The sequence below is a fragment of the Gracilinanus agilis genome, chromosome 1, assembly GCF_016433145.1.
Source record: "Gracilinanus agilis isolate LMUSP501 chromosome 1, AgileGrace, whole genome shotgun sequence".
Classification (NCBI taxonomy): Eukaryota; Metazoa; Chordata; class Mammalia; order Didelphimorphia; family Didelphidae; genus Gracilinanus; species Gracilinanus agilis.
In genome coordinates this window covers 645,118,928-645,139,954 of record NC_058130.1, presented here as the reverse complement: position 1 = coordinate 645,139,954, position 21,027 = coordinate 645,118,928, and the positions used below count along the sequence as shown (strand labels likewise).

General features: G+C 34.1%; 1 protein-coding gene across 18 annotated transcripts in view; it reads right to left on the bottom strand.

Moving 5' to 3' along the window:
* Positions 1 to 21,027, bottom strand: part of RIMS2 (regulating synaptic membrane exocytosis 2) — a 505,770-nt gene that overhangs the window by 14,096 nt on the left and 470,647 nt on the right. Inside the window, exons 1-2 of one of the 18 annotated variants that reach the window (XM_044658250.1) lie at positions 19,314 to 19,410; positions 18,082 to 18,084 (exon numbers count right to left, since the gene is read on the bottom strand). The exons of 15 other annotated variants lie outside the window; for them this stretch is intronic. In XM_044658250.1, coding sequence (XP_044514185.1) covers positions 18,082 to 18,084; positions 19,314 to 19,410 — 100 coding nt within the window. Of the gene's footprint in view, positions 1 to 18,081; positions 18,085 to 19,313; positions 19,456 to 21,027 lie in introns of those variants that run through there. 2 more of the 18 variants (XM_044658248.1, XM_044658249.1) reach the window with 2 other exon arrangements.

The following is a 21,027-nucleotide window of genomic DNA, read 5'->3' as shown; positions in this document are numbered from 1 at the left end:
GTGCCAAGTTTGAGGTCCCAGAGTACCCTGCAAAACTCTTTCGTACCTCCTAAATGGAATAAGATACAATTGGGAAATGTTTAACAAAGTCTTTAAAATGTAACACAACATAGATTATGTTAATTTGTGGTCTTCTAAGTCAACATATAGTTGCATAGAACATTTCTGTCTGAGACTGATAACAATAATTTTAATGAAGTGGATGGGATTTTCAACAATATAATATATCCAGGATAACAGAGTAATTTGTTTGCCTAAATAATCAAATATCAGAAAAATTGTAAAAGCCATTATTGAATTCTGAAAAGTGAGGAAAGAAACCAAGATAAGACAATTATCATTATTATTATATATTGTTCACAAGATAAATGAATTTTATTTAATGTTAGAAAAATATTTAATTCTACAATAACATATTAATAAGATTATTTATTAAATGATGAGATTAGATTTATTCTGGGAATGCATAGATAACTCAATATAAGAGAACTAAAAATATAATAGACCATGTTGGTAATAAAAATAATTTTTAAATGATTATATTACTAGAAATTGACAAAAGTCAATACTTATTTGTTTTTCTTTTTTAAATTTCTGCTAGAAAGTTTAGGAATGAATGTCCTTTTCTTTAATATGGTTAAGTAGTGTTTATCCAAAATAAGAGCCAAGGCTGGAGGCCTTTCTAATAAGATCAGGGGTAAGGAAATGATGTTCACTAGTATCAGGGCTATTTAACAGAGTGTTGGAAATGCTAGCTAGAGAAATAGACAAGAAAAAGAAATTAAGAAACTATAGAGAAAACCAAAAGCATCACTTTTTAAAGATGAGGTGATGGCCTATCTATAGAACTCAACAAAATGAACTAAAATTAGCTGATACAGTAACTTCTACAAAGTTTTAGGTTAAAAAATGTATGTAGTCAGCTAGACTGATTTAAAATGGAAAGTGGTGAATATCAGCATTTCTACAAGTGACTGGGAAATTAAGGTACTTAGATGCCTAGATACTAAAACACAAAGGAAACCTAAGAACACAACTAAAAAGCAGCCTTTTCAGAAATAAAGATACATCTAAATACCTAGAGAAATTGTGTAGGGTAGGCTATTCCAGTAAGATAAAAATAATAAATGACTACCTAAACTGATTTACTTATTCAGAGCAATACCAATCTAAATACCAAATAATTACTTTGTAGAACTAAAAAAGGAACAAATTCATCTGGAAGAATAAAAGATGAAGAATTTCAAGAGAAATAATGAAAAAAAAGTTTGCCTAGCAATACCAGATCTCAAGCTAAACCAGAAACATGATTTTGTACTCTGTGAAGATAAGATTAACTCTCCCCTTGTCTATTTTTAGCTAATCAAATCAAGAACTTAAAGTATCCCTACTTACCATTAAGTAAGAGTTCACAAATCACTAACTAGAGTAAGCTTACACCTCCAAAGGCCAGCACCTCCTCCACCTCCCCCTGAAGTGCTAGGAAAATTGAAAGGTTACAATTGGTTTATGTGAAGAGGAGGAGAGACAGGAAGTGTTATGGAAAAAAGGGCGTAAAAGAGACCAACATGGTCTGGAGGATCACTGGATCATTCCTTTACTGGAGTTTAGAGGAGACTTTTTCCTGGATCCTGTGTTGGCTTACTGTGTTGAGTGGCTGAGATTCCTGCCTTGGCTTTGGAGGAGATTGTGCTGGTGGACTTCTGGCTGAAGGTTCCCTGTGGAGATTGGACTTGGGGAAGCCCCCGTAGGGGGGAGCTGGACCTCACAGGAGAAGGGCTGGTAGGCTTGTTAAAGCTCTGTCTCTTTTCTACATTTCCACTTTCACTCTTTCCACCTCTTTGTTAATAAAAGCTGTTAAAAGTCATTTTGACTTAAGCTATAATATTTTAAAATCAGTGATCACAATGCTACTTTATAACTCTCTTATTTAGTATAAAACCTAAATTTAAACCTTACAACTCATTAAGAAATGTGAAAGTCAATCAGTAGAACAGATTAATTGTAAAATTACAGGAGCAAATCAAGAGTAGTATAGTTTTCAACAAACCCAAAGATCATAATTAACTAGTATCAACTCTATTCAACAAAAATTCATTCATTTTCAATGCTGGCAAGCCTAGAATACAGAAATTAAGAGATCAATATCTCATGATGTATCATGATAAGCTCTCAATAGATATGTGACAGACAAAAAAGATGACATTACAAACAAATTGAATGATTAAGAATGAAATTACCTCTCATATCTATGAACATGGGGAGAATTCATGATCAAATGAAGAATAGAGAAAACAGAAGATTAAATGGATGATTTTGATTATATAAAAGTTTTTTTTCTAAAATGAAATCAATGTAGCTAAAATCAAAAGAGAATAGGTAACTGGGGGAAGATTCTAGGTGTACATTTTCTGTACTAAAGGTCTCATAGCCAAATTGATCAGAAATGGATCCATTTCCCAACTGATAAGTTGTCACAAGATACTAACAGGTAGTTGTCAAAAGAAATCAAAACTAACAATAGCCACATGAAAAATGCTCTAAATTGCTAAAAATTTGTGAAATGAAAATTTAAACAGCTCTTAGGTTCTACCATCATATTGGTCAAAATATAAAAAATAAAAATGACAGTTGTTGAAAAGACTACAGGAAAACAGATACATTAATGCGTGATTGATGAAGCTATTAATTGGTTTAACAATTCTGGAAAGCAATGGGTATACCATTTGACCCACTAATATCACTAAAAGGTTTATACCTTAAAGAGATTTTTTTTAAAAAGAAAAAGAAAAGAGGAAAACAAAAGGAGGCAGGGAAAGAATTCTTTATTTTCTTTCAGACTTAATTCAGACATTTTCTTCTACTCAAAGCTTTTCCTGATCATAACTGCTAATGCACAAATCTTCTAAAATTAACCTGTTTATTTTGCATAAATTTGCTTTACATTTACATATGTAGACCCTTAACTCATTTGGTGGATTAGAAGTTCCAAGACACTTCATTTTTGCTTTTGCATCCCCAGGGACTAACATAATAGCACACACTGTAGATGCCTAAACTTGCTTTTTCAGGTGGTAAAGTAAATAGACTATGAGGCTTGGAGTTAGAAAGACTCCTCTTCCAGAGTTAAAATCTGGCCTCAAGCACTTACTGGCTTTGTGACCCTGGGTTAAGTCAAAATTGTGTTGGCCTCAGCTTCCTTATACGTAATAATAGAACTACAGAAGGAAATGGCAAACACCAGTATCTTTGCCAAGAAAATCCCAAATAAGGCCATGAAGAGTTGGACATGACTAAAACACAACAGAACAATAGCAACAACAATAATATTGCTTATTTATTGGTCAATTCCTCATATACTAGATATTGTGGTGGTCTTTTTACAAATACTCATCCTGAGCATTGCAGTGAGAGATAAATAACCCATAAAATAATTTTGCTCTTGTCTTTCGATGTATAATAACAACTCCTTAATGTGCTTAATTAAATTAAATTAAACTCCTTAATTCAAAAGAAAAATTAGGACTCATGCTTCAATTTAATTTCAAATTTCTTCTGGGTCCTGTTTTTTTCGTAAATAGTGAGACTGTTAAATTTGAGTTAATTAAAATCTTCCAATACCTATTGGACAAAAGTTATATTTGAAGAATCAATAGCAAAATTTAAGTTTATAGACTCTTAAAGCTATATGGTTCTTAGCACCAGATACCCCTTTATCTGAGATTGTCTTAGCAAAAGTAGAAGAGGTCCTCGCAGGATGGAAGGCTTTTCTGTATTTTATTTTTGGTCCATGTATTGCTGTGGCCAAACAACTCATCAAGTGGCCAGGCCACTGCTGATGGCCTCTCTACACCTAATTACCCTGGCCATTCCTCATCAAAGAGACTCAGTCGGTCATGAAGATTGTGTTTGAAACACTTCCTGCATAGTAGAACCTCCCCAAGCTTATGTTTCTTTGGCAGAGGCTTTAACAACCTAGGGTTACTTCCATGCTGAGATGAGGCAGCAGAGTAGGATCTGGTGAAGCCCAATGTACCCAAACAATATCTGAAAGCCAAAAAGTAGAATAGCAGCTTCAAGCATAAATACCAAGTTATTTTTAGGTCCTTTGTGCTTGAGGAGGGTATATAGAAAGAGTACTGGTTACATAATCAAAGGTAATAAAATCAAAGTAATAAAATCTTCACTTTGCTACTTGATGACCTAGGTTAGCACCTCTTGGAACTCAATTTCTTCAGGTCTAAAATGAGAGGGTTGGAATAGATGATTTCTATGATTACTTCTGGCTCTAAATATAATGGGCTTATATTTAGATTACCTGTATGCTTATACATTTTGGGATAATAAAACATGAAAGAAAATTCTGACCAACACATTCAATTTATGTTCACAATGTATATGTTACTAATATTATAAATACAAACTATACATATAAAATATTTTCTAAATATAAAACGTTCAGCAGTGCAATTTATAATTTGTAGCAAATATTGCATTGAAGAAAAAAAATTCAGGACTTAATTTGGACTCATGATTTCAATATGGAACTCCTGTTTAGGAAATCTCTAACAATACTTTTTATAACTTACTATCTTGATCAGTTCTTGGAGATTAGTAGCATCATTTTTTGGGGGGACAATTTAACTAAAATGAATCATTGGTGTAAAACTACCACATTCATTAATAAGGAAAGCATTAAAAGAAACTGGAGAGAAATTCAAATACATAAGGGATTTTGATAAAGAATTTGTGCTTTGAAAAATGCAAATAGCGACCTGATTTGTTCATTCATTTAGACTATGATTAATGACTTACAAAGAAGTGGACATGTAGCTGTAACCACCAATGTTTACTATAATAACTATTGAGTAAAGTCACTGAAAACTTAAAAGTAAATCCAAAAAATTACAGAATAAAATTTGGCAATTTCACTTATGTTGCTCATTTATGTTTGCAATTGAAATTAATGGAAACTGACAGCTGATTTTCAACAGTTCTTTTGAGTTTAAAAGAAATAAAATCACTATGACAGTTGCTTTTGTCACTACTAATGGAAGAGAAAACTACAAATCAAGGTCATGTAGGTTCACAAAATTACCAATTCTATTTTCTTTCCAACAAAGCTATGTCTCTGCCATGCCTCTCCCTCCCTCTTTTTCCATCCCTCCTTCCATTTTTACTATTGTGTATTTTAAAAATTCAGATCCCTTAAAATATCATCCATTAATTATTCTCATTATGAAGGAATGGCAGATGGGAAGTAATGTATTGAGCAAAATTCTAGCCCTGGTCCCACCACTTAGTAGCCATGTGACCTTGGACAAATCACTTAATTTCCCTGAAACTTGCCTCACCAGAAAAACAGACTGCAGCATTGCATATACCTCAAGCTAAAAGGGAACTTGTGCCAGAGTCCAACACTCTCACTTGTATAAATGATGAAACTAAAGATGAGTTAATGAAGATATAGCTGTGATTTGATCTCAGGTCTTCTGATACCATAGAAAGTGTTCATTCCATCATACTATGGTACTTGCCTTCTCTAGTTCAGAGGACTTTTCTAAGGATTTCCTAGGAAATCTGTGAAAATTACAAAGCAATATATAAATGTAAGCCTAACATTTAGGGAGAGATCATGCTATAGTAGAAAAGGTACTGGATCAAAAGATCTGGGTTCCAGTCTCAGCTCTGCCACTTGCCAGCTAACTGAGATGAAGTCATTGCCCCTCTTTGTCTTCATTTAACCACAATTTCTTCTTTCCTTAGAGACAAATAACTTTCTCCCTACCTTCTACATGCCTCATATTATTAATATAAAGGATTATGAGCTAATATCCATAAAAGTATTTTGTAAACTGGAAACCAGCATACAAATTTAAGATATTTATATTGCATTCTATGTCACCACTAAGGTATATTCTTATAAGCATTTTAGTCATTGCTTTTAAGCCTTAACATATATATATATATATATATATATATATATATATACACACACACACACACACACACACATACTATGAAGGAATAAAAATGGACTTAAAGGATATCATTATTACCTTTTATTACTTACAATTATGAGGCAGTTCTATTTTTCCTTTATACATAAACTAATATAGTTTCACAGAATTCTTGAGGTTGCAATTCCTTATGATAAGTTTTCTAGTAAATATGACCATTTACTCTACTAAACACAATGGAAAATTCACAAATAAATGGCCCAGAATTGCTAAAAATTCTCCATGACTTACCTGAAAACAATGAATAGATTTGAATCATTCTTTAGCACCAAGATTAAACATGTACTCATATGGCATGTACTCACACAGAACAAAACCCTTTAGAAATTATTTCTCAAAGGCTCATTTAAAAAAATTAATTCTGTAACCAACTGAAGATTCAGTACTCCTTTGAATACATTATCTTAAAGAAGCTGGTATATATTCCCTCTATATAGATCACAATCTATCCATTCGAAGGCTTTTGACTCTCTTCCATGTCATCTTACAAAATTACCTGAAGGTTTACCCATATGCTTTAGGAATTCTTTTGTTCTCTTTACATTTGGGGGCTATTGGTGGAGCACACAGATGGATATGATTTAACCTTTACTCTTTGTTTCATGATTGGACCATCTGATTATACATTTTTCCCCTATTAAACATTTTTTAAGGATCATATTCTTTCCATTTTTTTTGTGCCAATTTTCTCTCATAATATATTATATCCTGCTCACACCTATCAGGAACATCTTCATTATTGTTTGGGTGATTCGCATCTTTAGCCCTTTGGAAACTATATTAGTCTGTGGATTACAGTCATACAACATTACCAGAAAGATACATTTCCAGAAGTATACTATAATTTAAGAGATGGGTTTTCATTCTAGAGGGAAGTTCTGGGGTAATTAAAATAAAAACAATATCCTAAAGCCATTCAGTTTCATTTAGCAATTTGTTGAAGCCATACTATATGACAGGACCTGAGATAGAAAGAAAAAAAAGAAAAAATCCTTGTCAAGTAGTTTACACTTTAATGGGAAGAAACTGCAAGTAAAAAAGTAAATATATAAAATAAAATCTAAATATAATTTGGGGGTAGTGTGAGGAATAACAGTAACAAATATTTGTTGTTGATTGTCCTTTGTTTTCTTTTTTTTTAAAACCCTTAATTTCTGTGTACTGGTTCCTAGGTGGAAGAGTGGTAAGGGTGGGCAATGGGGATTAAGTGACTTGCCCAGGGTCACACAGCTGGGAAGTGTCTGAGGCCAGATTTGAACCAAGGACCTCCCGTCTCTAGGCCTGGCTCTCAATCCACTGAGCTACCCAGCTGCCCCCGATTGTCCTTTGTTTTCAAGGAGGACCAATGGCATCATGGGGTGATGTCCTTACTTGTGCATGAATCAGATTTAAGTGAGACAGAGTTGCATAAATCGCCAATCTTGTTCTCTCTTCCACAGTCATCAAAATCAAGACAAAAGTTAGAACAACTGGAACTTGTCTGGGATGTAGTAGATGCCATTGGCATCACTGATGTCTGACCAACCTCTAAGTGCTTCATAGTGTTTACTTCAACTGCCTTCATGGCCACTGGAACAAACTGTTCTCAACTACCTATTCCACTGAGGGAAGTCCTTACCTGCTTTGAGTAGACATTGACAGGTTTATGGCTCATTTTGGTTATCCTCAGGCTCGTTTAGCCCATGTACTGACAGTGTTTTACTATGGTGTGGCTCCTGCTCATGATACAGCTTTTCTGGAGCCACAGGTGAGGTTGGGTGAGAAATAGGCATCCAAGGTGGATGAGTAGCCCTGAAAAGGGCTCAGCAAACCTTCACAATAGAAATTTTAGTTCTCCTTGAAAATTTACATATCATCTAGCTGCCAGTACTGACAAAGAGAAGGATCACAAAAGGCCTCCTATAGAAGGTTATACCTAAACTGTACTATGAAGAAAGTAAGGGATTCTAAGAGTTGGAGGTGAGGTGTACAATGTTCCAGGCATAGAGTATAGCTAATAAAAAATCAAAAGGTCCTCTGGTTGTTGCAGAGAAGGGATTCTTGTTAAATGATGATGAAAAAGAGTTGGCTGACTCAAACTCCCCTATCAAACATGCAAACAAGGTTTCAAAGGGGAACTGATGAAACAATGATTTAATAAAATGAAAAGTAAATGCCAGTGAATATCTCCATTCATTATAGGTCTGTATAGAAGACAGCTAGAACTTGTGGGTGCTCTGTATAGGATCCAGGGAGCTATAGTAAAGAGTATATATATAGCCAGTGTAATTTGACAAGTCACAGAGGGGAGGGATGCTGGGAAGAAGAGAACATTGATGGCAAAATTTAAGGTAATGATTATTAAAAGTTTTATCTACCTGAAAAAAATAAAAATAAAAATAAAGAAAGAAGCCCCAAAAGTAAATCCAGAGGGGAGTAATTGCATAATATGTATAAGTAGAACCATGATAAAAAGAATGCCTTGGTCAAAGTGTTTTAAGAATAGGTCAAAAGCAGAAGAGATGAAAAGTGAAATTAGAGCTTAAGGAAAAAAAGAGAATTAAGAACTTTCAATAAAAGGTAGAAAATATGATTTCCTGAGTCCAGGAAAAAATGTATTTTCAGAGGTATTTGTTCTATGAGCATGAAATATTGCAAATAATCTCATTTTTTTCAATGTGTTGATTGCTTTTACTAATTTTTTTTCTTTTTCTTCAAAAAATTCTTTGTTATAAAGGATGTCTTTATAGGGAGATGGAGAGAGAAATATAGATGATATTTTTAAAACATAATGATAAAACAAGCTACTTTTTTAAAGAAACCATCTAGAGATGTTTTGGTCAAAATCTGAACACTGAATGAGGGAAAAGATGAAATTACACTGCTTTAGTTACACATTACTAGTTTTGATACCATTTCTTTTCTTTCCCTACATTTTTGTTTGTACAAAAATGAACCTCAACCTTGCCAAATTCCTAGCCCTTCCCTGAGATTACACTCCAGGGAAAACTAATCAGTTATTTCAGTCTCCTTATTTTACCAATAACAATCAATTAACATATGTATCAAGCAAACTTAGATACTTCTTAGGCCATATGGATTCCTGATTTAGGCATTAGCTACATCTATTGTTTTAGTTTCCAGCAGTCTGTATCTCTGATGATTACCTTAGTGTATCAGACAACTTGTCTAATTATCATTTTCCCTTCCCCCTATACTGTTGTAACCCCAATAAAAATACCAGTATGTCAGCTAAGGGTTAAGCTCTTGACCACCAGAGGTCTGGACCATCAAAGCTCGTTACTATCAGAGCTTCATTCCAGTGAAACTCTATTCCACCAGAGCTAACTCGATGTCTGACCTACTTCATGTTGGAACTTTCTTTGTGTTTGTGTCTTTATTCTTGCCATATGCTCTGCTTCCTTTAGACTTTAACTCTTGACTCATTTTTGTCTCAGTCCCTGGTTCCCCTTTCTGAGTGTTTTACCCACTAGTAACTTTTGTGCAGCTGCTGGTCAGTTGCAAAAAAAAAAAAAAAAAAAAAAAGAGTACCAGGTCATAAAGAGATGAGAATAAAAATTTGAATATATAATAAAGGAAAGGATTGCATTTAAATATCACAACTATAAATATTAATGGGATAAATCTATACTATCTATAAAACTGGGAGAAGATAACAGGATGGGTAAGAGCAGAATCTAAGAAAAATACATTGTTTAAAAATAGGCAGCAAAATTATAATAGTATATGAACTCAACAAATATAAAAAGATTAAAAAGAAGTTAATTCTGAGTGGAATTTTAGGAAAGCTGGATATGATATATTTCTGTCAATTACTTAATGGGAATTGACGTCCGTCATGAAAGTGGCAAATCTCTTCAGCAAGCACATACTCTATGCTTCATTTGACGTTTATATTCAGATGGCCACTGATCAAAAATTCTCTCCTCATATCTTTCAAGGAATTTTATATCCTAATATGTCTGTGGGAGATATTTTGTTAGTGGAAAGCCTACAGGGTAGGATGTTGCTCTACAAAAACAAACACTTTTTCATATTGAACAAATACATACAGTAAGATCCTGATTCCTAGAGCCTTTTATTCAATTGTGATTACAATATTTATCTCCTTTGTCCTTTGTATAGTATACAAATCTTTGAACTCTTACTCCAGAATAACATTTTTCACATATTTTCTGCTATCTTCCTATATGATTGTCTTTGCATTGCAGTCATCAAGTACAAAAGTATGTTAATTTTGAGGGTCTTATCAAATTCTTCATGGGACTTTACTTTTTCATATTTTATAGCCAATGTTGATATTTAAGCTGAAAATGTTCATTTAAAAAAATCAACATTACAAGATTACCAAATGTCCCATAAAATTGTATATACAACACAACAAATACTTCTAATTCCTTCTTCAAGGAAGACCTATGAGTTGTCTTTCTATTTAGCAATAATTTCCTATTCGTTTATGGTTTCAATAACAGTCAGAATGTTGATTAATACATTTCTGTTCATCCAGGGAGTTGGAGGATCAATGGACACAGTGGATCAGCTGTTGAATCACAGTTTACAAATTATCTAAAAACTCCAAAGTTTTTATTCCTCTTGTTCTCCTTTTTCATAATTCTTCTGTTGTTAAAGGTCTTACTATCATGTTACATTTTGCTTCATGGGTTATTATGATCAAAAATAAATTATTGATCCATCAGCACACTAATAATAAACCTTTCTTAGTTAGCTAGGATGGTCCTCAGAAAGCAGCTAGTTTGTTGCTAGGAGAGGACCTAAAGTCTTTCAAAAATAATACAAGCTGCCAGAGCTGGTATTCTAAAACACTTTTACAAGACAATGAGGCAACAGAGTAGGATGTTATAAGGATTTGTAAACATGAAAGTAACTACTAAAATTAATAATAACACAAAATAATTTAGTCTAACCAATATCTAGTTTTTCAGTGTTAACTATTGTAACATTTGTATATATTAAGCTTGGTGATTCATTTGCATATTTTTTTAATAGTTAAGCATGGGACATTAGATATATTCCACATTAAAAAAAAGTAAACAAAACAAAAAACTAAGGTAGCTCAGCAACTGTTCTGGTAAAAGTTTCTTCAGACAATAATGAATATCTTGCTACCAGTCTTGGTTCTGCCACTATTTGGTGTGCAACTTTAAACAAGTAATTTAATCTTACTAAGCCCAGGTTTCACTAATAAGAAATTGAAGAGAGGAAAATGACTTTACAGATATTTATTCCTTATGTGTAAAATATAAGTGTTGTATCACATGGTTTCTTTGTCTCTAACTCTAAAATTTTATAATTTAAGTCACTAAGGCTACAAAATATCATAAGTATGTCTTCAGTGTGAAATTATGTTCAGGTAATAATCATCTGAAAACGTTCATGCAAGAGGCATTTCCAGATATATAAATGGCTAAAGGATCTAAACAGTCTTCAAAAGAAGAAATCTAACCAGTCTTCAGCCATGTGAAAAAATGCTCCAAATCATTAATAATTAAAGTAATACACAAGAACTGTGAAGTTTCACTTCAAGTCCATCCAATTAGCATAGGTATTTTAAGAAAAGGAAAATGATAAATGCGGAAAGAGCTGCTGGAAAATAACATGCTTGATAGAGATGTGAATTGGGCTAGCTATTATGGAAAACAAAATGAAAATATGCCCCCAAAGTTACTTAATTGTCCATATCCTTGGATTAGTGGTAGATACCATTACTAGGTGTATATACCAAAGAACTGAAAGAGGATAACAATTCACATATGCAAATATATACAGTAGCCTTTTGTTACAGAAAGAAAAAAAACTGGAAATCTTAGAGAATGCCTATCACTTGAGGACTGCTTAAACAAATTATGGTATTTGAATTTAATAGAATATTACTGGATGCCAGGAAATGATGAAAGGGAAAGTTTCCTTATTTTCAAGACAACTTAAATCCCAATGTCTGAAAGAGGTTCTTCTTGGTCTTTGTCCTCTCTATGGCCCCAAAATACTTTTCCTCTGCTTAATAAAAAGTTAAACTCAGAGAGAATTCTGTCAATTGACTAATTTTCAGAGAAGCCTGAGAAGATTTATATGATCTGATGTGAAATGAAGGAAAAGCCCAGGAGAAAAATATATATAATGATGCTCTAAAATGCCTCTGATCAATGTAATGGCTAGCCATTATTGTAGAGTATCAATGATAAAATATGCTACCTACCCTCAACAGAATAAAATATTTTAAGACACTGATAGTATAGGAAATTGTTTTGCTTGATTAAACATTCCTGCTACGAGATTTTTTATTTTTCTCCTTCAAGTTTTAGTTCAAATTCTGTATTCTGCCCCAAACCCTTTGTTAGTTCACCCTACCCTTTTCCCCTCCATTGCCAGTGCATTTCCTCCAAGATTTTCTCTCATTATTACCCTAAATCTATCTTTAACACATTTAACTGTTTGTATGTTATTTTTCCCATTAGAATGCGAGCTTCTTAAAGGCAAGAACTTTTTTTTTTTTACTTTCTTTGTATTCTCAGCACTTAGAATAGTAACCCAAATATAGGAAGCCATAATTGATTCTTGACTGGCTGTTGGAGGGGAAGCCTGGGGATTAGGAGAAAGATGGAAGCTAATGACAGAAATACCAAAAGTAAAAATAAAGTAATTCATTTTTTTAAATGAAAAGAAAAGAAAAAAAAAGCTAGAAGAAGACAGAGACAAGCAGGATCACTATGAAAGTTTCATGTCGAATTTATTATATACTTAAAAGGAAAAGCAAGCTGCACATAACAGATTTATAGTTTCATGTACAGTCCTGTTTCTGTTCTACTTTATATGAGAAAATGCTCATTCTATTTGGTGTTTAAGTTGACAGTAAAAATAATATTTTAAAAAGAGAGAGAAGCAGCATGGTGTAGTAGAACGAACATGGGATTTAGAGTGGAAAAATATCTGGATTTGAATTTCAGCACTTCTGCTTACTATTTTTAAGATTTCTTCTATATTCTGGTACCAGATCCTCAGCTAACTGCAGAATATCTCCACACTGCTATCCCAACAATTCAAAATTCTATGCCAGAAGCTTTAGTTTATCTTTCTACCTAAATCTGTTTTTCTTTTTGACTTCATTATTCCTGTCTGTGGACCACAGACCAATTCTTCTATCCAGGTTAGTAATCTTGGACTATCTTTGAAAATCTGCCTGATATCTCTAACAAAGTCCTATCAATTCCACAACTGATGAATCTTTTGTATTCTTCTCTAGGCCTCTTGCTACCATCAACTAGGGGCCCCTCTTTTACCACTTCCCTAGACTCTTGTAATAGTCAAACAAGTCTTTCTGGTTTCACTCTCTCCCCACTTAATTTGTCCTTTATTTTGCTGCCAGATTAATATTCCTTATGTGTAGACCTGGTCATGTGGTTCCTCTGTGAAAAAACATTTTGCCTGGGAAACCAATTTATAACTCCTTTGCCTAGGACACTCTTAAAATTTGGCATCAGCCTGCCTTTCAGTCTAATTTACTCTTCCTTACTCCCCATCACACACTTTCCACTCTAGGCAAAATGGATTGTCCTGTCTTCTGAATACTTTCCTGGATTTTTATACTTCTAGATCTCTGCTCACACTATTCCTTATGTCTAGAATTTCCTCCTACACTTTTGTTGAATTCCTACCCATTTAAAAAAAAACAATTCAAATATTTATTCCTCAATGAAACCTTCATTGATTCCACCAGTAGAAAGCTACTCCTTTTGCCTCACATAGAACCTTATTTTGCAACTCTAATGCACTTAGACTTTCAGTTATATTCCACTATTTGCCCCAAGGCTCCAAGAGGACAGGAATTATGCTTTACCTAAACTTTGCCTCCAGTGGTGCCCTCCACAAAGTAGTTATTTAATGTTTGAATTGAATAGATAGATATCTTTTGTATCCTCATACCCAGCATAATGCCTTATTGATCACTGCCTGGTTAAGTTTTTTTTTTCCTCTTGGTGCAAGATCAGATGAAAATTCCTTAGCCCAACCTCCAAGGCCCTTTAGGATAAGATGGATCTCTTTTATTAGCTTTACAATGAACTAATGCTGTTTGTGTGCTCCATACTCTGGCCAAACTACTTTTCATGTTTAATCTTATTTTGCCCTTTCCCACCTCTGTAAATTTGCTCATGACCTTCCCTAAGGTATAATGGACAACTTTCCCCACCTCCCTTCAGTTTCTGCCTATTTAAATCCTTCTGGGAAAAATCACTAAATCTGGTGATTACATCATTGATGAACTTTAGGAATGTTATTTTAGTCAGATGGTAGGAGAAGCCAAGTTATGCAGAATTAAGGAGTAAGTGATAAGGAACCTTATATAGACTACCAATCTGAGAAAATTGGCCATGGAAGGAAGGCAGGAATACAGAGGACAGTAGTCAATTGAAAGTTCTGGGTTTTTTTTTTTTTAATGTATGCACAGATTCATAGGATTTTTAGAAGGGACTACAGAGATCATCTTTTTACTTTTAAAAGATACATGTAAAGGAAAGGGAAAGAGTCAATGAAGAAAAATAAAGATTAAATGATTTGTCTGGGAAAGGAGAAGATAAGTATAGGCTGAAAGTTTCTTAAAGATCTGATGTTAAAGGGCACAAGTTTGTCTTATAAATAAGGCACTTCCTTTGAGACAGAAAGAAAAGAAGGGAGCAGTTGGTAAAAAGCCATGTTGGTTTGGAAATGATTGAGGAAAGTGTAAGGCCAAGGTTACTCAAACTCAAATGTCTGGAAGTATCTCTTTCTCTAATCTTTAAATTCTCTCTGGGATCAGAATTGGTGGTTACAGCTCTATCAATCACCAGATCCAGGGATGGTCAAAGCACATGGATTCTTCATTTTGTTTTTCAGAGGCACAACTTAAAACTTCAGACAGAATCCTTTATAAATAAAGATGAACTATATTTTTACTTCTTTATATGGCATAGAATACATGTGCATCACATGCACATATATAAAAGAAACGACAAGCATGTCCCTTACTTTATCACAATGCATATGTTAAAAATCTAGTGCAAATCTAGAAAATATTATTTTCTGCACTATAAGAATTTACTATACAATGAAGAATATCTTTATATGAACAGAAAATCTTAAGCAGATAAGTCACATTGCCTTTATTGCATTTTCAGCAGCTTCTCTATTGTGCTAATACACAAAAGATGTGTAGACAAGCTCACCTACCTACAAATTCTGAATTAGCCAAAAAAAAAAAAAAAACCAACAAACCAAAAAACTCTCAACCCTGTTTATTAAACATCTTCTATGTGCCAGTATCATTCTAACTATTCTAGGTGACAGGCATAGAAATACAGTAAAGGCAGCCATTCCTACTGTTAAGGAGCTTACATTCCAATGAGGGAAGACAACAACAAAGATATGTATGCAAATATGCTTATGGATTTATGTATGTATGTGTGTATATTTAGAGAAACGTGTTTATATATGTGTGTATACACAGAATAAATGTAAAAAAATAAATAAATACAAAGTAGTTAAATACAAAGTAGCAAGCCAGGGCACTTGAAGACAGTATCACTTTTGCTTCATTTTATATTACTTCCTCAATTCATGTGTTCTAATTTTAAAAATAATTTATATAACTTCTGAATAAATTAGTTTTTATTTTTCACACTTTCCAAAATTATAGGTTTAAAGGATAAAAGTATTAGAAATGGTCTTGGATATAACCTAACTAGTTAATTGTTATAGAAGAAGAGACCATGCATGGTCTTAATACATGACTGAATTTGTCCAATGTTACAGATATAGTGACTAGCTGGACATCTTGTGACTCCAAATTAAATTCTCTTTTCCACTATGTCATGTTGCCACCCATCATTAATAATTCATCAAGAGTTACATGATTAAAGAAAGTAAAATACAGTAATTTTGTTGTTCCACTGTGTCTGACTCTTCATGATCCCATTTTGGATTTTCTTAGTAAAGATCTAGAGTGGTATGTCATTTCCTTCTCTAGCTCATTTTACAGATGAAGAAATTAAAGCAAACAAGATTAAGTGCCTTACCCATAGGTATATAGCTAGTTAAGTATCTGTGGCCTGATTTGAAATCAAGTCTTCCTAAAACTCCACATCCAGTGCTCTATCCACTGTGCTACCTGGCTGATCAATACAGTAATACAATAAAAGTATAGTAATTCTTTCACCTAGAATTCATGTTAACTTTGCCTATCTGAAACACAAATGGAAACTACTGAAAAAGACTTCTGAGAAAAACAAAATAAATGTCAAAGTACATTCACTATACTTTGAAAACTTTACACATGCACTTCTTACTTTTCACACAATTTGATAGCCAATTTGGCTATTTTTTCCATAACAGTTAAAAGCCTGAAGAAGGAGAAAGTCTGCTACAAGCAAATATTTTGAAAGCAATGAAAAATTAGCACAGTCTGGCAGTGAGAGAGGGGTCATAACCCGCCCCCCCAACCACCACCACCACCATACAATGACAATCAGACTTGATAACGTCTCAAAGAACTCCAATATGGTTTCATTTAGTATGGAAGTGTCTATACTATTTCAATAGGTCTATCCTGCTACTACAACTAATGATTATACTGACTCTCAGATGTAGATAAAAGGTTAAATTATATTAAGTGTATTTAAGAAGGAAAGTATGCAATATAACTTTTTAAAAATGTTTTAGCTCTTAAAGAGGGTGAACTCTCATCTGATAGAAGTATGGTGAATTATTTAAGGAGAGACCTAGGTAAAAATTCTGCAGCTGACACATTATCTGTGTAACCATGCATAAGCCACTGAATTCTGAGATTAACTTTGTTACATAGGGAAAAGGATATCTAAGCTGCCTATCTCAAAGGGTTATTGTGAAGATCAAATTAAATAAAATATATAATGCAATTTAAAAATAATAAAGGCCTATATAAATCATCATCATATTATAATCTGGAAAATATGATTCTTCAGAATGACTATCTTTCTGAAAGTTTTTGATAGATGAACTTTGAAACCATTTACAAAGTGCCTGGAACTTCATATATTTGGCAGTTACGTTTTCTCCTCTTCCAAAAAATGAAATAAAATTGCCAAGTTGGTGATGAGAATACATTTAGACATATACTTCTACATGTGGAGAAGATACAAAAGTATACTCTTTTATTTTAAATATTATACCAAGTAGAAAACGATCAAAATAGTAAGACCGAGTGTATTTAAAAATTGTCTTTCTTCTTAGGTCAGAATTTCCACCTTTACTCACTATTACTGGCTGTGAAGTTATCCTCTGGGGTAGCATGGCAGTCTCAAAAACTAAACAAGTTTTACATATTTTTAAATTTAAAAGTATATATTTCATTCAGCATGTTCAGCCTTGGAACTGTTGCCATATCAAACAAATAGTAATAGAATATTCTTACTTGGAGAAAATTAAGAGTCACTTTGCTAAAGTTCAAGGTTTGAGCTATTGCCTTAAGCTAAAGAGTCTATTTGGTAGCCTACACATAATCTTTACCTGGGGATCTCACCAATTCCTTAATAAAGGAATGCTCTGTTTTTGAAGTATTTTGCCACAGCATCCTGAGAAATTTTTCAGGGGATGACAGCTTTCTAAGCGTGGCTATTAGAATTTCCTCTGAGATTAGTCCATATGAAGCAAGGTTGAGAGAGGATAGTTTCTTTTCATTTTGAAAACACCACTTTTGTGTAAAATTCTTGCTGGTCCAAATAAGCTTTCATTGGGATGCATTTTATAATTCTGTCTCCTTAACTTAAAATTTCAGGAAAAAAAAATTTTTTTTATGGAAATGCTTCCAAAAATGACCTGATATGACATGTTAGTATATATACGGTGTGTACACGTGATAATATACCAATAGACTAATTCAGCAAAACAGAGAAGTCTGCATTTCATTTTCTTAATTCTTTTTGTTATAAGACTTTTGATATTAATTACAGTGAAATTAAAATATAAAATAAAAAATTTAATGAAAAGAAAATTTAAATTGGAAGTATATTTATTCTGAGAGAATGGGATATCCTACTGTCTGTCAGATACTTATTTAAAACCAATGATATTTCATTAGAATCGATGGAAAGAAGCTAGACAGAATTAAAGCTATTTCAGTAAAGCAAGCAAAAAGTAATCCTTTGAATATAGGTTTTTAGGTATTATTACTACTCCAAAAGGGGAAAGACCAGTTCCCTGAATAAAGGTTTGAAAACCAAAATCTCAATTACAGCTCACTTTTTTATGTTCTTGTTTTATATTATTAATATTTTTGTGTAGGCATTGATTTTACAACTTTCATATGAGGTATAAATAATAAAATGATAATGTTAATAACCATCTTATGTATATAAATCTCAATATGTGGAAACATACATCTATTTACAACTACTTTATGCAGCCCATGTATAGTTTTTAAAATGCACAATAACTATAATATTGAGTGAATTATTAGCTCAATCTATTTTCAGTTCTACTTGCTAAGGAAAATGTGGGAAATTTTGTTCATAATAGAATTCAGCAACTTTTCAGCTATAAAAATTTCACAAGAATTGAAAACAACATGATGAAAGAATAGAAAACAACAAATAATATTTGGGGTCATTAGACTAATCAATATGGCAATCATAATAGGAGATAATGGATTACTGTGTCTTGAAATTTGAACACATCACTTCTTCCAACAACAAAGTTGAGACTTTTCCTGCTATTATATGGAATTCAATAACAAGTACAATTAACTATCATACAATTTATCATTTGCTCCCTCACCCCTTGCCACACCACATCACTTCAATCTGGCTGTATTTGGTGAGGGGTTAAAAGTTTGAATTTTTGCTTAAATGTTCTGCCCCATAGGTTTTTCTGGTAGTTTTCAAAGAATAAAAGGCTGAGAATTTGGGATGGATATTAACCTGGTTAAACCAACTCTGAGACATTCATTCTTTCATCTCCACCCTTGTATTACTTTAAAGCACTTGGCATTAACATTTGACTGAGAGGAACCAGCAGTTTCCACAAGAATCCCCCCAGGGGATTTACAAAATTCTGACCCGGTTTGCCAGCACAATCCAGGGTTTGGGAGTCCAGTGAACACCTCCAGGACTCTCCTTTGGGAGAAAAAGGAACAAAGCTAGAGTAATTGGGTCATTACTCTTTAATTTTCCTTCCTCTGTCAGTCCCCTCCACTCCATCCCCTCCCCCAACCCAGTCACCAACACCGACTTCCTGGAGGAGATGAAGTATGGGGTTGGGGATCTCACCCACCTCCTTCCTCTTCCTCCAGTGAATTCATGCAGGGGAAATAGCCAGCCAGTGCCTCGAAGGAGGCGGAAAGACTGCTCCGGCTCTGGGAGCGCTGCATGGAGCGGCCCGCGGTACCACTGCCCCCTAATCCCTGCCGGCCCATCTTGGAAGAGGCCCCGCTTTTCCCGCGGTACAAGATTCGAGGCGTCTTGGCGGCTAGCGCGCGGCGGCAGCTGCACCGGGGGTCCGGGGACTTGAGGTTGGACCCTGCTGGAAAGTGGTCACGGGACGCAGGGGTTCTCAGCCTGTCTTTGGGACCAGATCCAAAGACTACTAGGTTCGCTCCTTTGGTGATAGGACGAGGAAGCAGGGGCGGCTACAGCTGTGCCTCTTGGTAAATACCCAGAGGTCTCGTCCAGGAGGGAGCACAGGCTCCTGGAGGCTGAAGCTGTGTTTCGCCTCTCTTCAGAGTAGGGGGGATGCTGATGCTGTTGTCCCCGCCAATCAGAAGGCGGAGGCTGCGGCGATAGCAGCAGCAGCCAGAGGACTCAGAAAAACAGCTCCCAGGATGCCTTCTCCCTCCAGAGATTCCCCCCTTCTTTCCTCTTCTTCCTTTCCTTTTGCTTGGAGCTGGCAGATGATTAGATGCACCATTTCTGCCTCTTCAGAAAAGAATGACCTATTAGGAAACTTTTTTTATTATTATTATTACTTAATACCGTGTGTCCACGAACACTGAAGAGGCGCAGTATTCCAAACAATGTATTTTATTCTCCTTAATGGTAGTCACAAGTAGATGTGAGTTAACTGTTGTGGAAGTTTTCCCTGTCAATCCAGAAAAGACCCTAACATTTCAACAGCTTCTGCAAAAATGCAGAATTATACCTTCATCCCCTTCCTACTTTTTGTATTAAAAATTAAGTCAAGATGGGGAAAAAAGATAATAAAAACAGACACATGAGCATCCTTGAAGAATGGCAACATCTAGGCAAGCACCTAGTTGTACTTTTCATTCTTTTACAGTTTTAATGTCTTGCCTTCTTGTCCTGATAACAAAAATTTCCTATTACATTAATGACTGTTATATATCTGCCTACAAAGGTTTCTCCAAAAACATAAATATAGAAATCAGGCACTTTTGAAACCACTCCTTTAAAAATCAATGTGTTTGTTTAGGAGATGTAGACAAAGAAAATCCATTTTTAAAAATATCATATTTGTCATTACCATCCTAACTTAACTGTCACAAAAAAAAATCTGTGTTAAATAAAACATATATCAAATACTTTGGTAGAAATATTTAGTTGAATTTTCTGTATTCAGAAAGAAATTTGCCTAGCCATTCAAGATGATCATCTTTTTATTTCAGATTTCCATAAGTTGATTTTCATTCCCCCTTAACATATGAATTCTTTTGTAGACAAATGGTGTTATAGTTTTATGAAGAGAAGTTCTTTTTTATATTTAATTTATTACTAGAGCAATAGAAATAGGAATGCAAAAGTGAAATAGTCACTGCCCTCTAGGAGCTAACACTTTACTAGAGAGGTGCAAAATACACAAAAAGAAACAAAGTGATTTGAGGATGGTATACCACTCACAATAATGCAAGAGAGGCAGGCAGAGAGACAAGTAGAGAGACAGAAACAGTGACATGCAGGATAAAACTGGAAGACCAACTAGGCTACCATTACAGAGTACCTCAAGAGAGAGGTGAGAAGGCTTGAACTAATTA